Raw genomic sequence first — 17019 nt, forward strand, 5'->3', positions numbered from 1 at the left:
TCTCCCCCCACGGACATCCACCCTCAGGAACCTGAACCCCTCACAAGGTGCAGCCTGGGGTAGAAGGCGGGAGGTGGTAACTACAGACAGGCAGGGCATCGCCTGGGGTCTGCCCCATTGTGTGTGCCTATGAGACCCGTGTGTGCACGTGTGTGTGTGTATCCAAGTGTGCCAGCCAGCTAACGGAAGTGCCCAGAAAGGCCTGCCACACCTACAATACACAGACATACACACACACCCCTTGGTTGTCCCACATCCCTCAGCTGCCGTGGCCCACACTTGTGTCCACGTGGCTGGCCCACCTCAGGTCCAGACAACCCGGCATGGGCTCCCCCCAGTCCAGCCTGCTGTGTGCATGGCCCACCACTGGCGCTGAGTGGCAGCAATGGCCTCAGGCCCACTTTTCCCTTATGTCCAGACAACAAGAGGCTGGCAACAGGGCCCTGCAACCAGTAAGCCCCCGGGGCTGAAGCCACAGCAGGCTGTACCCTACAATCCTGGGGGCCCTGGCAGAGGTCCCAGTCTCCACGTCCTCAAAGAATAACGTATCACCTCCCACGTGTGCAGACAGGGCCGGGTGCGCGTACTCGTGGGCGTGTGTGTGTCTTTGCGTCCCTGGGGCTGGGACGTGTACACATTTAGGCATGTGTGTGTCTGTGGTGATAATTCGTCTAGATGTGTGTACAAGCAGGTGTGTGCCCACGTGGGGAACAGGCCTTATGGTGGGCTGGGGCCAGTCAGAGGATGGAAGGAAGCCCACAGAGAAGTTCCTACCCACCAGGCCTGGAGCTGCGGAGGGGCTGGGACGGTGTCCCCCTCCCCGGGTGCCCCACCTGGGCCTCACCATGGCCAAGTAGTTATAGTCTGTGGCCTGGCCCAGGCCCAGCTTCCTCTTCTGTTCCTCACTCATGCCTTCCAGCATGCAGTAGAACACGTGGTAATTCCTTTCATCGGGGGCCTGAAAATGGGAGCACAAGGTGTTGGGGGATGGGAGGGCGGGAGGAGGCCATGCGGAGCCAGACAGACAAGCAGACTGTAAACAGTACTATGTTAACAAGCGCCTTTCATGAAAAAGTCCCCGTGGGTGGGTTTCCTGCTGGGATTTCAGGCACTGAGGCAAGCGAACTGCAACACAGGGACAACCAAGGCCATGCAGACGGTGTGCACCCCACACTCCCCTGCGGCTGGGGCTCCCGCGCAGCTGCAGCTCTGCCCAGGGGCTCGGGCCCACCTGGCGACAGACACGTGACTTCTCCAGCAGGTACTGCTCGATCCTGGCGCCCTCGATGGCGCCCCGCTTGTTGAAGTGGATGTCGATGTACTTCCCGAAGCGGCTTGAGTTGTCGTTGCGAATGGTCTTGGCGTTCCCAAATGCTGCAGGGTGGGCAGACGTTCATGGGTCACGGTCAGTGTCAGTCGCCCCCCAGCCCCCCAGCCCCGCCCTGAGAGCCCGGCCCTACCTTCCAGGATGGGGGTGGCTTCCAGCACCTGCTGCTCGATCCACGAGTGCTGCCCACTGATGGCCGCCAGGAACTGCAGGATCAGCTTTGTGCTCTCCGTCTTCCCTGCCCCAGACTCCCCACTGCAGAGGAGCCCCAGGCAGAGGCAAGACCTGTTACTGCCCTAAACTACGGCCCCCCCTCCAACCAGCTCCCTATCTGTAAAATGGGCTGACACTACGGACCTTCCAGGTCTGGGGAAGGCGAAAGGAGCTCAGTGCCCTGCCACAGCTAAAGGTCACCTTCTTTCCCCTTATTCAGACACACACACTCCTCCACCCATACTGCCACACAGCATGGCACGAACTAGATGCTCGATCAATGCTTTGTTGTTTTACCCTCTGCCCAAGAGAGAACAGGAGCCTAAGGTTGCAACTGACCATAATTTAACAGGAGCCAGCAGTAAACAAGGTTGGTCTCAACAGTTAACATGCGCTTTGGTAGCATTAATAGAGGTATAAGGCCTGGGCAAGGGGAGGTGATTCTCTATATTAGGAGGCATTAGCGGGAGCACAGAGCAGGAGTTCTAGGGGCCAAGCCTGGGGCTCCATGCTGGTCCTGGGCCGCCCACCTGATGATACAGCACTGGTCACGGCTGTTGCGCTTCATGTTGAAGTAGCAATTGTCAGCAATGGCAAAGATATGTGGGGGCATCTCCCCAATCTTCTTGTTGGTGTACTGGCGGATGTGTTCTGGCGAGTAGATAGAGAGCAGCTGGTAGGGGTTCACAGCCACCAGGATGGAGCCCGTGTAGGTCTGTGGGCAACAAGGAACAGGGAGCTCACTCCTTCCCACGTGGGAGGCTCTGACTCTAGAAAGCTCTCAGGCTCTGCCCTGCTCCGTCCCTCTGGAAGGGACAGCACTGGCTTTGGAGTCCCATGGATCTGGGGTCAGAATCCTACCTCCCTATGAGCTGGGGGTGGGGCCTTCAGATTAGCATTGGGTCGGGCTCACAGTAGGTGCTCAGAGACATTTGATGAAAGGAGGGAGGAAGTGGGGAGGGAGGGAAGGCGGGTCTTAAAGCCTCAATTTCCTTATCTTTATCCGTAAAATGGGCATAATATAACTTTATGAAAGAAGATGGTGGACTTTAAAATTTATAGCACACTGCAGGTAATTCTCAAATGCTGGCCCCCACCTTTGCCTCCAAACCCTGCATCCCAAACCTTCAGAGCAAAATTCACAAACTGGACCTTCCCAGAGTGGAGGAGTTGGGTTGGTGAGGGGGGAGTGGAATGAAGCCATAAAGAGCTAAAGGGGCTGGGTGGGCCCCAGTCTCTGCAGCACTGCCCCTGTGCTGTGGGGGACAGAGTGCCTCCAGCCATCCCAGGCAGTGGGGACACGCAGGCCAGACACACCTCAGAGAGCCTTCTGGGGGCTTTCTCTCCTCGGGCTCCTCTGCTAGGGCACCTACATGCAAAATTTCCTGCTGTGGGCCCTGCTACACAGGGGATACAAGGCCTGGCCCTCCTGCCACCAGGACACAGGGAGGCCCTCAGGGGTTACTTCTCCCTCCCTCCCCACCTCTCCCCACTCCAACTCAAAAAGGTCAGGCCCAGCTTATAAATGGTGACGGATCTATTGACATCTGGGCCCAGAGGGGTTGAAGAAAGACGTGACTGTGCAGGGGAGGCGACAGCCCTGCCCATCCCCTCCCACCCAGGGCCCAGTGCACCATACCAGAGCCCCAGTCACACCCTAGCAGCCTTGGCCCAAGGTGGCCGTGCAGGGAAGGCGCTGCTGCCAGCACTGCATGCCAGGGCAAGTGCCCACCCCGGGGGCAGGTGTGGCCATGCAAAGCTGCCCTGGGTGAGCGCCCCAGACCCAGGCTTCTCTCCTGCCAGACATTGTCCTTTTGGGCCCCAGTGGACTCTCCTCTCCCCCTGGCTCTTCCTACCAGCTAGACTCTGGTAACCAGGTAGGAGAGACAGCCACAAGGAACATCCCTTTGGCAGATCACTTTGCTTCTCTAAGCTTCAGTTTGCTCATCTGTAAAAGGGAGATGGTTAACACCCACCTCCCAGGGCTGTCATAGAGACCAAAGGGCACAACCTTTGACAGGTGTCTGGTATAGAGTCAGCTGTCCACAAATGCTCCCTTCCTTTCTTCTGAATACTTCCCTAACAAAGCGATGCTCAACGACCTGGCCTCGGGCCAGCTAGGCTCCGTGCTGTCATTCAAGAACCCTTCCCTGAGGCACGTGGGGAGGCTGACAGCCACACGCTGGGTGGCAGGGAGGGAGAGCCTGGGGCCCTGGCAGCTTGCACCGAACACACGGATTCCTTGAGATTGGGGCGGTGGGGGGGGGGGGGACGGGGGAGTGGAGGGCTCGTCAGTGGGGATCAAGCACAGAGGCATAAAAGGACAGGACACTTGGGAGGATTGCTGGGAAAAGGTCACCCTGGCAGCTGGGGCGAACGAAGAGCAGCTACAGATGCAGGAGGCAGAGACACTATTTCAGACCCAATGAACCGATCGACGGGGGGAGTCAGAGCCAGACTGAGGTGGCCCTGAGGACAGACCAAGCACAGGGCAAAGGGAACGCTGAGATGCCACAAGCAGCCTTCCAGGGGCTCGGCCTGGACCCTCTTCTCCCCCTCACAGCTCCCATGGCCCTGTCTACTCTGCCCACAGCCCAGAGGGCCCTCCTGAGCGCTAGACCCCTCAGCCTCCTCCCCCACTTGACGTCCACCAGCCTGTCCAGATGGGAGCTCACTCTCCCCTCAACCCTGCTCCTCCTCTGCCTCCCGGCTCGGCCAACTGCACCATCACCAACCTTCACGGCCGACCTTCACTGCCGACCTTCACCACGGACCTTCACCAGGGCGGACCTTCACCAGGGCGGGATGCCGGGAGGCCTCCCTCTCCTTCATAACAATGCACTTCACTCCATGGGCACGGCCACCTCCCCGGCCAGGCGCCTCCCCTCTGGGCTCCCAGCTTCCACACTGGCCCCTACAATCTGTCCTCCACTGGGAACCAGAGTCAGCTCTGAAAATCTGACTGTGTCATCCTCCTCCTGAAAACCCTCAGGAGATTCCCCATGGCCTCAGGACAAAGTCAGTATCCTTCCCCTGCCCACAGACCTCTGAGCCCTGGCCCTCGTTATCTGCATCCCACAGCCAGAGGCTCCCTCCATATTAAACCTTCTGTTAAAAGCACCAAACTCCATCCCCTGCCCCCTCACCCAGCTAATGCCTGTTCATCCTTCAGGTCCAAACGGAGATGAGCGCTCCCCCCGCAGGAAGCCAGGCGCCCTCCTGTGTGACCCATCACAGCCTCCATGGTCCCCTTCACTTGGCCCCCGACTCCTCCATAATTCTGGTTCAAGGCCTCTGCCCCCCAGCCTCACTCCTCTCTCTACCTGGGGCCCAATACTGTGCATGGTGCGTAAGACACACTCAGCAAATGTTTGGCAAGTGAACGAATGAGTCACTAAATTAATGGATGAAGAAGAAATTCACTGCTGTCCACAGGAAACAGCAAGAAAAGGAGCTGGGGGGACAGGCCTGTCAGCAACACTGCGGCGGGCCTGCCTACGCTGACAGGAAGGATGGCCCGGGCTGGGGCTAGTGGAAAAAGCACACAGGTGTGAGGAGAAATGCTATCATTTGTGTAGAAAAAAATTTTTAATTATATATATATATAAAATTTAATATCATATATATCATATATATATAGTCTTTCTCTTAGAGGATAGATAAGAAGTGAGGAGCAGCGGTCATCTCTGTGGCAGAAGGAATATTTTCCAATCTGTAGCACATGTACCCATTTCAAACTAAATAATAAAAACGAAGCCTTTTCCTTCAGCGAGAGGACCCGGCCCAGCAGAACAAGGACACACCACCTGCCAGGAAGATCCCTGTCGGGCGCAGGACTTGCAGCTTCCAGGCCAGCTCTCTCTGTATTGTCAGAAGGCCCCTGTGAGATGTAGTCATGACGCCCCTTCTCAGATGGGAGAACTGAGCCTCTGAGAAGGGGCGGGGCTTGCCAAGGTTACACAGCAGATAAGCAGGGAGTGGGATGAAGGAGGGACCCTGGCACCAGAACCCCAGCTCTCGCCTCCCCACCTGGGCTCCCCCAGATCCCAGGAATTCACCTGTGAGACTGCGGAGCTGGCGGTGGGGGAGGTAAGAGAAGTGAGGGGCTTGGTCACTGCTGACAATGAGACCCAGGCCCATCCTGCCTTTCTCTGGGCCTTAGCACCCGTCCGTCCCCTGAGGTTCTAGGCACTGCTCCCTGAGGCCCTCTGGCTCTGTCTCTCCAAGGGTTCATGGTCAGCAGAGAGTTAATGTCCAACTACCCAGCACAGGCCTCTTCTCCAGTAATAAAGCCTGCCCTGTGGGCCCATGGGCTGGAGTAGGGAAGAGATAAGGATTATTCCCAAGACAAGGACATAGCACACAGGTCCCTAGGGGCCCCCAAGTCCCCAGGTGGAGTTCAAGGAGCCTCTCCTGGGCCAGAGACACACCCCAGGAGATATGGTAGGAATCCACCTCCTCCAGGAAGCCTCCGGGCCTGCTAGCCCTGGGGCCTCTCCCTTAGCAGACCATGGAGACCAAGACATACATCTTAGACACATACACCTTCCCAGTGTCACAGAGGCACCCACCCCATTGTGCCAAAGGGACAGCTGAGACCAGAAATGGGTGGGGACTCCCTAAAGGCAACCTGTCAAGACCTGGATCCAGGCCCCCCAGCCCCCAGACCAGGGCTCCAGCCCATGTTTAGCATCAGCCCTGCCACCTGTTGCCCGCAAGACCCAGGGACGACCCCTGGCCTCTGGGACCACCCAGCGAGAGGTTGCTAGGTGTCCTCTGAAGGCTCTGCTCCATGTAGGGTGCCTCGGGCTGACTTACGGCCCTGGGGTGCTGTCCCTCACACACCTGGGGCCAGGCCAGCTGGAGCAGGCAAGCCCTGGGCAGACAGTCAGGGACAGAGCGTCCTCCGGGCCAAAGGCTGTGAGTGGCCGTGGTAATCTGAGGAAATCCTGGGCGTGTGGGGGTGTGCCCAGGGTAACCCAAGCCATGAAGTGACCAGGGGTTGCCATGGTTAGGGACAGGTATGGTTTCTGGGCGGGACAATGGCCTGGCTGCTTCTTCAAAGCCCTGCTCTAATCCTACTTCACGCACCCAGTCACAGAATCATAGAGTCAGAGAGTCATTTGAGCTGACTCTTGAGCCCTACAATTGTGGAGCACGGCTCCCCAGACCAACAGACACCCAGCATCTCAGGCCCACAGACTATCCAAGCTGGGCACCTTCCAGGCGCCACGACTTGACTTCCAGCCATGAGTCTCTGAAGGAGAAAGACAGCTCAGACACCTCGTGTGGGCTCCACCCCCGTGCCCTCCCACCCTCACCCAAAAATCAGTCAGAAAGGCTACTAGTGAAACTTCTAATGAGGCAAACGGTGCAGATCCCAGCGTTCTCTGGAGAATCCACAAAACTCTAGAATTCTTTTCTTTGATCCCACAGTCAACCTAGGTAAGGCCTAATGTTCAGGCTGATTTCTCTGCCGGCTGCCAGTCTACCCTCAAAACTTCACAAACAAGATTCACTGATCTCGGACTGTCTGAAGTTTTTTCCTCCTCTCTCCCTTTTGAATCCTGTGTTTGCCTTTGTTCTTTGATTCAGTCTACCAACCGACTCCCTCACTTACAAAGAACCAGTTTGCCGGCAAAATCACTAAACTACGCGCAAAATAACGAACTACATGCCTCTGAATTATTCTTAGACATTGTCCGCGGGGTCCCTGGTGGAAACAACTCCCACCTCACTCAGCTCCCGCCTGTGAAGCTCACCCCCGAAAGGAGATTCAGGACGTCAGCTCTGCAGTGGCCTCCCTGGGCAGGCAAGTAGGTAGGCTCCCACTCACCTCCAGACCCAAGTGTCAGACTCCACCCAGGCCTGGGTGGGTGGCCATGGAGAGCCCCTGGACCATCCTGTGTCCACCTGCTGTCCAGAGAGAGGAGGGAGGAGGGAGCCGCCAAGAACTGGGGTGCAGACACCAGTGGGTCCCATGGGATATCTCTGGCCTGGGCTCAAGTCCTAGCTCCCCCCCGCCATTGTCTAGGTGACACTGCTCACATCTGGAGGTGCCATTGTGCCCTGCCCCCTGGGTGAGGAAAGGAGTGAGAGGGGCTTTGTCGGTACTAAGGGTCTCCCTGAGAAAGCTGCTTGCTGTGCCAATGCAATCAACGTACGTCAAGGGCCCAAGCACAGCCTCTTCTTGGGAGCTGAAAGCTACAGAAGGACCCAGAGTGGGGAGGCTGGCAGGGGGCCTCCCGAGCAGCTGAGGCACCACAATTCCAGGACTTCTGAGGGCCCGAGAGTTCCTTGTTGTGCTTCCTCAGGTTCCCTCAGACTCTCCCAGCTCTGTCTCCCTGGCTCCCCTTCACAGTCCTGGCAAATCACTCACTCGGCACCGTCCTGCCTCAGGCCTTCTGTTCATGAAGTGTCCCTTCCTGAACGCCATCTCCACCAGCGGCCAGGAGGTGACCTGGGAGCGAGACCTCACTCCTACAGACTCTGCGGAACCAGCTCCGCACCCCTCTCAGGCACTTATCACCCCACACCTCCCCTGAGCGTGCCCAGCCTGGGGACCTGGCTCAGGGGGCTCCCTCCTGCTCTCTCCTTGTTGTACACCCACAGCTTCCTTCACCCCTGAGCTGCTTGGGCACACAGCTCTGGGCCTGGCTAAGCCTTATAGAGCCTAAGTTTCCCTGTCTGTAAAATGGGACTAGGTCAGCAGTTCTCAGAGTGTGGTCCAAAGACCCCTGAGGGTCCCAGAGACCCTTTCAGGAAGTCCATAAGGTCTTGTCTTCTCCACCTCCATATCTGTGAGGCCAGATTTTCTTCACACACTTCAGTCAACACAATGTCACATCAGTCTGGATGTGAAGCAGGAATCGGGTTGTCTTCTATTGAGTCAGATACTAAAAATATTTGAAGAAAATGTAAAACAATGCCCCTCTTCTTACTAATTGTTTTATGTTGGCAAATATAGTTATTTTTCATAAAAATACATTATCCTGTAATGGATTTTTTGTGGTTACTTTTAAATGTCTCAGTTAAATTTCTAATATGTTAAATATCAATAGATACAACCCACATAAACAAAAGCTCTTTGAGGTCTGCAATAATTTTTAAGAACATACAGCATTCCTGAGGCCAGAAAGCGTGAGAATCTCTAGACTAAATGATCCTGATGGGCCCTTCTTGTTCTCATGGTCTCTCAGCTCACCTCTTGGGATCAGCTCACTCCTGGCTGAGTGAGATGCTCTTTATTTGTCCTCTTGAGTTTCAAGGTGGGGAAGTGTGGGGGGGGGGGTGTATGACTGGTTCTAATTTCAAGGGTTTGGGGGATCAAGGAGCATGTCCAGCCTCCATCCCCTTCAAGAGGACACAGACTTCCAACCCATCCCCTCTTGACTCTGAGGACCCGTGGCAGGTCCTGACCCCACAGCAAACCCAGGGAGAGCAGCAGATCCCCCATCTCTGGGCAAAGCACTGAGCCTGTCACCGTCCCCTCCCTGGTCTGGCCTCCCGGCGGTTTCAGCCCTACGGAGGCACATGAACCCCTGGAAAAAAACCTCCCCATTCTCCAATCACAGACCACACAAGCCACAGCCCAAAAGAGAGGATGAGCCACAGACCCGAGCGGCTGTGGGCATGGGCTGAGTCCCTGGTCCCCAGTGGCCAGCTGCAGAGGCTGGGCAGGGCTGGCTGCAAGTCAGAGGGACTGAAAGTGGGCGGGGCTGCTGGCAGGCGGGGCGGCACTCACGTAGATGAGATGGTCTCGGTATCTAATGAGCAGGTTGCGCAGGATGCCAGCTTCGTTGAGGTCCCCCAAGCGGATCATGTCCTCCACGCCGTGGACTGACGTGGGGTGCATGGGCTTGATGTGCCTGGCATTCTGCGGGGAGATCCAGTGTTCCTGCGGGGAGGCACAGTGGCTAACGTAAGCTAGTTGCGTCCTCCTGGCTGCACTTTGCTAGAGAACAGTCCCGGGAGGGACGGGAACCCCGGGTACCTGCGACCCCATAAGGGCCTCTCCTGCGGCCAAACACTATCATTTCTAACATCTATGAGGACGTTAGCGCCCACCCCTACCCTTCATGGACCACTCTTCCTCCTCTTAGGGGATTCTCTCTGCAGACCTAAGAGGTGGGCATGGCAGGGATTTTGGCCTACCTCATGGTTGTCATAAAGGGGATTAGTCTCTCCAGTCACCTTACAGGATGGAGTGGAAAGTGTAATCACTGGAGTTAGACAGACTTGGCTTCAAATCCAAACTCCGATAAACAAAGGCACAAGAATTATTCAGATAGTGCAGTATTTCCTGCTGCCACGGGGGGCAGATGGTTGCACATCTGGGCCATAGCCTTTGTTCTTTCAACAAGTTTGTGAAGCCGTGGTTTCCTCTGACCTCCCCCAGGTGGTCTCCAGCACCCTCTACTCACAGCCCCAGCTTCTCAGAGAAGTGAGAATCTCTCCTGTGCTCTGCACTGTGGCTACAACCTGAGTCAAAGCCCTCTGGGGCCCCCTCCTTGTTCCCAAATGCCGGAACCCTGGGAGCCTCAGGACCAGGCAGAAAGCTGACTGGTTCCCCAGGCTGGGGTCGGTGCCTCCTCTGGGCTCCCACATACCCTAGGTCTCCCATTGCAAGGCAATGGTCACTGCCACTGTCGGAGCGCAGTTCTGGCCCTGACCCCTCCATTTTCCCCAAGGCTGGTTCCATGTCTGCTATACGCCTGGTTCACAGTGCCTCATATAGGGGCCAGGCACAAATGACGTGGCAGGGGATCCCCGATGAGACAGATGGCCGGCTGGGGACTACTAGGAACCAGTCTGAATTAAAAGCACAGTCCTAGTCATGGAGAGACCCCAGAAGTCCCCTATTCCAGCCCCCTCACATCACATGAGAAAATAGGATCAGAGGACCACGGCCCTCAGAGAGGTGAGGGGCAGGCCAGCGATTGCTCATGACTCCAGTTTCCCTGGCATTTCACGGCATCTCCTGGGCCAGGGCATTACATTCCAGGTCAGGGCCTCAGACAGCCCTGACGTGAATGCGCCTGGTGGTGAGATCAAAGAACCTGCCGACTTTCCAATCCCGTGTGGAACATTCCTCTCTCCCACCCTATTTCTTGATAAAAGCTGATCCAATTGGAAAATTCCCTTTCCCTGACTCGGTCCTAAGCCCTGGAGTGGGCCAGAGGGGAGAGGACGTTGGGCAGGCTGTCTGCCTTCCCCGCTCGACCCCAGCCTCTGGTCCCATAATTCCTCCCCAAGACACTTCCGCACAGAGTTAAGAGGTGGCTCAGCCACTGCAAGACCTGTAGCCCTGTGCACATCACATTGCTTTCCTGAACCTCTACAACCTCATCTGTGAAATGGGAATGAGATTAACAATCCCTTTTTCTTGGAGATGTTGGGAGGGTTAATTGATACAATAATGGCCAACCTCTGTTTCACTCCTGCCAGGTCTAAAAAGCGCTGGTGCCTGATAATTGCTCAACCAGTGCTGCGTATTATCACTTTAATGTTTTCCAGTTTTTGTTGCAAAAGAGATGTATGTTCTCATTTGTTTCTCTTAACATCTCATCATGGAATTACCAGTCCCGTCTTACAGTGAGGAGTCACATTGGAGAGGTAAAGTGGCGTGCTCAGTTAGATGGCAGAGCTGAGCCTTTCCCCGCCCCTTTCCTGCATGGAAGGTCACCCGGCTGAGGTCAGCAGCGCTCAGGTCAACGTCCACAGACACCTACAGCACAGACCAAAGTGTAACCAGGGCAGAAACTGAGGCCTGGCCCTGAAGGCATACCAGCGAGAGACAGAGAGGGAACATGGCCAATTCTAGGGCCTGGGGGCACATTTGGGAAAGAGCTGGCCTGGCACTGAGCTCAGAGAGGCAAGGACCACGTGCTCTGTAGAGGAAGGGAAGGAAGGGTACATCTGCCAATGAGAACAGCTTGGACAAAAGCAGAGCCTTAGGACTCCAGTGAGGACGGAACCATGACCTTTCATTCATTCAGCAAGTCTTTACAGAGGACCTTCTCTGGGAGACCTTTTGTTGTGCTCTGGGGAACCAGATGTGATTCACCTGGTCCCTGCCCTCAAGCTGAGGGAGTCTGTGGGCAGACAGAGGGGTCATAGATGATGGCCTGGAGGTGGGGTAGGGGGAGGGATGGGAGTAGGAAAGGCTGGTGAAAGGGGAGGCCAGAAGCCGCTAGGGGTCCAATGCCACTGAAGCAAACCCAGCCCCCTAACCTGCCCCCAGCCAGCCAGCCACATCCCTCCCCCCTCTGCAGCCCCCGTTCTCAGGGGGCAAGTGGGAGGGGACCTCTGGGATCCGGTGACACAGTTATGGGACACCATCTGACATGCAACATGACCCAGATGAAACTCAAGCCTGCAGGCAGAGTCCCTGGGCCCCACCCCTGGGGGTCCAGGCTAGCTTGTGGGCCTGTGTGTGCTCCAGCCAAATCCGTGTCCCCCTTCTGAGGCTGCAACCTCACAGGGGCTTCCTAGAAGGCCCTGGAACTGGAGCCTCTGGAATGACGTTGCAGGCACTCCATTTCTAAAAGCTCAGGGGACGAAAGTGTGGTTAACAGAACCTGAGCTCTAAGCTGCCACTGAGATGCTGGGAGAGGAAACGCCCACACAAAACCCAGAGGTCCCGGGTCCTGACCCCAGCACCATCATTCACTAGCTGGGTGACTCGTCCTGAGGGTCCCTCTCTGGACTCCAGTTTCCCCTTGGGGTAACAGTTGCTGTCCTCCCTGCCTTTCACAGACACTGTGAGGACCTGAAGATAGAACTTCGGTCAAAGGGCTTTGCAAACCCCAAGGCGGGTATCCCCGGGGGCTGCAGGGATAGCAGTGATGTCCCTGCCTCCTCCACGTTCAGTACCAGGCCTCCAGCGTCCTGAGCCCTCCCCTGGCGCTCAACAGAGCCTTCTTCTCCAAGTCACTGCACCCTCTTCCACCCCCATCAAACTAAGAGGCTAAGATGGGGACTGTCTCTGTGCCCCCAGCGCCGGCCACAGCGTCAGGCACAACCCAGGTTACGGTGGAACCTAATCTCTCTGGTCCTCCATGTCCCCACTAGGCTGTACATGTGTCCCTGCCGCATACACACATGCCATGCACACGCACACATGTCCAGAGTTCCCAGGCTTCCCCTCTGGGCCCTCATCAGGGCCACCTCCTCTAAGGCAGGACCCTGACTTAAGACCTTTTCTTCCCTCCCCAAGGCCCCACTCTCACTGTCTATTAAACTTACACTTCCTGTGGCCCTTTTCTTCAGGGCCACAAGAGATAAAGCATTCAACTGTTAGACTAATTCCAGGGCAGCGTCGGGGTGGACAGTGAATTCGCGTGATGCCGTAACCCCACAGAACGAGAGCGGGCGTTTTCAGACCCCCTCACCCTCTTCTGAGGTATTCACGTGTGATCTCACATATGAATCAATAACCCTGTGAGGGTTCAGGAGGGAAAGAGATTTGGCCAAGGTTGCATAGCTGGCAAGTGGGCAGGATGGGATTTGAATCCAGTCTGTCTGACCCGAAAGCACCCCTGTACCTGAGGAGCTCCCAGTCCGGTGCCACCTCCTGCCCCACTGTACACACCGGTATGCCCACACAGACACACATTTCTAATACCAGGCAGAATGGACTGAAGTGCTGGTGGAACTGGAACAGGTAGCCTGGGGCAGAAGGGGAGGCTCCCTCCCACGGGGGTGATGGGGAAAGCTCCATGGGGGCAGGGGGCTCTGAGAGGCAGAAGCGGGGCACAGGCACTGCCTCCATCCCCCTGAGGCAGGTCACCTGTCAGCCTGGGTCCCCCCCAAGGCCTGGGGACGGGGTGGCCACGGGCTACTCACATTGCCTTCATCGTCCACCACCTGGATCTGCCCAGAGTCACAGAGCTTCACCACTGCCCCGATGGGCACATCAAACTCCTGCCCGGATCTCAGGTCCATCCAGACATAGTCCCCCTGCGGGTGAGAGAGGCCCAGGCCAGGTGAGCAGGGAGGGGGATCGGGTACTCCTTCCAAGCAGTCCTGTGCCCACCCCTCCACCCCCAGAAGCTCTTGTGCCAACCACAGAAGAGGGAAGAGAAGGGAACTGGCACTGTGGAAGCCATGGTGCCAGGGCCTGGGCTGGGCACAATGTAGTGTCATCAATCCCTCCTCTGGGGCAGCTGTTACTGTCCCCAATTTATAATGAGTAAGCAGAGGCTCAGAGAGGGGAAGAGCCAACACCACACAGCTGGGCAGCTTCAAGCCCAGGCCTGTCCAAAGCCCTGACCTCTCCCCAGGACGCTACAGCCCACACATGTACAGCAGACTCATTGAAGTTTAGGCAGAAACACTTCCCCTCTGTCCTAAAGGAGGCGGACCCCCAGGACATTCAAACAGCCTCTGTCACCTCCTTGGTCAACAGTCACAGTTATGACTTCCCTGCAGTGATGCTGCTCTGTGCCAGGCCCCATGATCTATGTGGGCATCGCTCTCAGCCACACTGTCTCCTGGCTTGTGGGGACATCCCGATCTGGGGCCAGGGGACCATTATATTTGTGTCCCCTGCAGCGTTCAGCAAAGGGCCTGGCTCCCACTACACGCTCAGTAAGGGTTCGCAGAAGCCAAGTCTACAACCCAGAGTCAGAAAATGGACTTAGAACAACCACTTTCAGCACTGATGCGTTCAACATGCATGTACTGAGCACACACTGGGTACAAAGCCCTGATGCATCTAAATGCTGGGGATCGAGCAGTGAGCATGGAGTCCACATTCTACTTGGGAGGAGACAGAAAACAAACAACTGAGCAAGTACACGGTCACTTGGGATGGCGGTAGTGCTGTGATGGAAGTGAGCACACCAACACTGGAGAAAGACAGAGCCGGCCAACCGGAGACTCATTCGCCGGAGAAGCCACTCTATGAAGGAAACCTCTGAGCTGAGACCTGAAGGGCGAAAAGCAGTCAGGCTAGGAAAGAGCAAGGGTAGAAATCTGGGCAGCGGAAATGATAAGTGCAAAGGCCCTGAGGCAGGAAGGAACCGCAAAGAGGTGGTTGTTGCAGGACCTGATGAGAGAGAGAGATGGGCAAGATTCAGGACTCATAGACTCTCATTGGCCTGGAGGTAAAAGTTTGAATTTTATTCTAATCTTTTTTTTTTTTTTTTTTTTTTGCTGTATGCGGGCCTCTCACTGTTGTGGTCTCTCCCGTTGCAGGGCACAGGCTCCGGACGCACAGGCTCAGCGGCCATGGCTCACAGGCCCAGCCACTCCGCGGCATGTGGGATCCTCCCGGACCGGGGCACGAACCCATGTCCCCTGCATTGGCAGGCGGACTCTCAACCACTGTGCCACCAGGGAAGCCCTTATTCTAATCTTAGTAAGAGTATTTTTTGGGGGTGGTTCCCAAGTTCCCCAGAAGGGTAAGAGAACTTAGACATCCTAATAAAAATATAACTTCCTATCAAGCGGCAGTTAAAAGCATAACAGTTGCTAAAACTGATTCACAATGAAATAAGCCCATGGGGATGGCCCAGGGGAAACAGCTCTGGGCTATGAGACTGGGATCCAGGACCCACTTGGCCTCCAGTAAATCGCTGACCTCTTTGAGCTTCAGTTTCCACATGCCTCAGTGAGGCGTGGGCTTGGTGAGTCCCAAGGCCAGCTCTTCACTGTTTCAGCCTCCTCCTGTTCCCATCAGAACCAACTACTTTTCGGCCACAGCCGCCATTATGGGCCTTCACTTCATGGGAGGTTAGCACATGTTAGAAACAGACTAGCTTCAAACCCAAGCTGTCTCCCAGAGAAAGTGAGAAAAATTGGAGAGCATCTGGGATGGGTGGAGAACTCATGCGTTTGCTGAGCATCTACTGTGTGCCCAGGCTGCATGACTGCTTCCCATTTAATCCTCACGACTGCTTTAGTCCCAAGTCCAAGCTGTGCTTCCGGCCACACTCCTCGCCCTCTCTAAGCGCCAGCCCAGGACCACCTGACACAGTCCTGCTCAGGCTGTTCTGTTCCAACTGCCCCCAATCTCACCCCACCTTTCCACTGAGTGGACACCCAAAGCAAATAGCAACTCTTCCCTGGCCCCTCCTCACTGCCGCACCTTCCACCTCCTCCCCAATTCCTAAAGAGTTAGTTCATTCATTCAGTACATATCTGTGGAGAGTCCGCTGTGGGCCAGTTTCACTCCAGACCCTGGGGCCAGAGCAGTGAACAGAGGGGAAAGCAGAGGGCCTAGTAAGGGCCGGCCCAGGTTGGAGCTAGATGAGGGGGCGCTTGGAGGATATGGGCAGCACCAGGGCACACAGGGCCCTGGGAACCATGGACAGACGTTGGACTTTCTTTCAAGTAGGACAAGTAGCCACTGGGAGGTTTTAAAGCAGGAGAGAATGGCATAATGGATTTACATTTTCAAAACTTCCCCCTGGCTGCTGTGTAAAGAACACAGGCTCTCCTCCAGTCTTCGGGGCCCCTGGGCTTGCCCCTTAACAGCCAGCACCACTCTGGGTCATCACCATGGGTGTCCACTCCCCGCTAGCCTGCAGCCCCGTGAGGGCAGGGCTGGTCTGAGTCTTCCTGGTGACTCCCCAGAACCAAAAATAGAGAAACAGTTCTTCTCTCAGTGAGACAGAGAATCAGAATGTGAAACAGCGTGTATGTGAGCATGTGTGTGAGTAGGTAAGAGGGAGCATGTGACAGAGTTCGTGTGTGAGAGAGAGAAAGAGAGAGACTACCTGATTCCCAGAGGCCAGCGGTGGCGGGCAGTGGCACCAGGACGTTGCTCTATGCAAACTCAATACCCCTGCAACAGGAAGCAACTTCCATGCTTCCCTGTAATTAACTGTCTCATTGACCCTTATGACAGTGCTTAGGCAGGGCACTTTCTCTCTACTCCATCTCCTCAAAGAGGTCAAGAAACATGCCCAAGGTCACACGGGTGTTTTGTGGTAGAGCTGGGAATGAAGCCCACGCCTGGCAAACTCCAAATACAGTGCTCTCTCCCTACATCCCCTGGGCCCCACCCTGAACCCAGCTCTGCAGGCAGAAAGGAAGCACTGATAGGGTCCCTGGCTGAAGATGGTTTGTGGACCCAAAAGGCAAACTGGACGCTCCAGCTAAGGGCAGCAAAGCAAACAGAAATGTCTAGAACCCTCCTAGCCAAGGACTGTCACCAGGAGGGTGGCGACTTAACTTTCTCTTCTCTTGGTCTGAACTCGAGGAAAGAGGCTAAAATGGCAGCTAAGAGGCTTCAGGGAGGAATCTGGGGCCTGAGAACCTCTGAGGGGGACAGTTCCCATGGTCCCATGGAAAGCACTTGGGGCATCAGAATGCAGCTGTGTTGTAAGGGTCCCCATTTTACAGGTGAGGAAACTGAGGCTGAAAGCGAGAAAGGGATTTGGCCATAGTCACTCATCAAATCAGTGACTGATGAGACTGTGAGCATCTGCAGGGCAGAGCCTGAACCCAAAACGGGGTAGGTCAGGAATCGC

General features: G+C 55.9%; 1 protein-coding gene across 3 annotated transcripts in view; it reads right to left on the reverse strand.

Moving 5' to 3' along the window:
- Positions 1-13498, reverse strand: part of MYO7A (myosin VIIA) — an 86723-nt gene extending 73225 nt beyond the window's left edge. For all 3 annotated transcript variants that reach the window (XM_060018224.1, XM_060018223.1, XM_060018222.1), the window contains exons 1-6: positions 13388-13498; positions 9285-9437; positions 2071-2255; positions 1461-1582; positions 1232-1374; positions 845-958 (exon numbers count right to left, since the gene is read on the reverse strand). In XM_060018224.1, the coding sequence (XP_059874207.1) occupies positions 845-958; positions 1232-1374; positions 1461-1582; positions 2071-2255; positions 9285-9437; positions 13388-13486 (816 nt within the window). In that variant the 5' untranslated portion in view covers positions 13487-13498. The remainder of the gene's footprint in view (positions 1-844; positions 959-1231; positions 1375-1460; positions 1583-2070; positions 2256-9284; positions 9438-13387) is intronic.
- Positions 13499-17019: the final 3521 nt, after the last annotated feature.

The sequence above is a fragment of the Delphinus delphis genome, chromosome 8, assembly GCF_949987515.2.
Source record: "Delphinus delphis chromosome 8, mDelDel1.2, whole genome shotgun sequence".
Taxonomy (NCBI): Eukaryota; Metazoa; Chordata; class Mammalia; order Artiodactyla; family Delphinidae; genus Delphinus; species Delphinus delphis.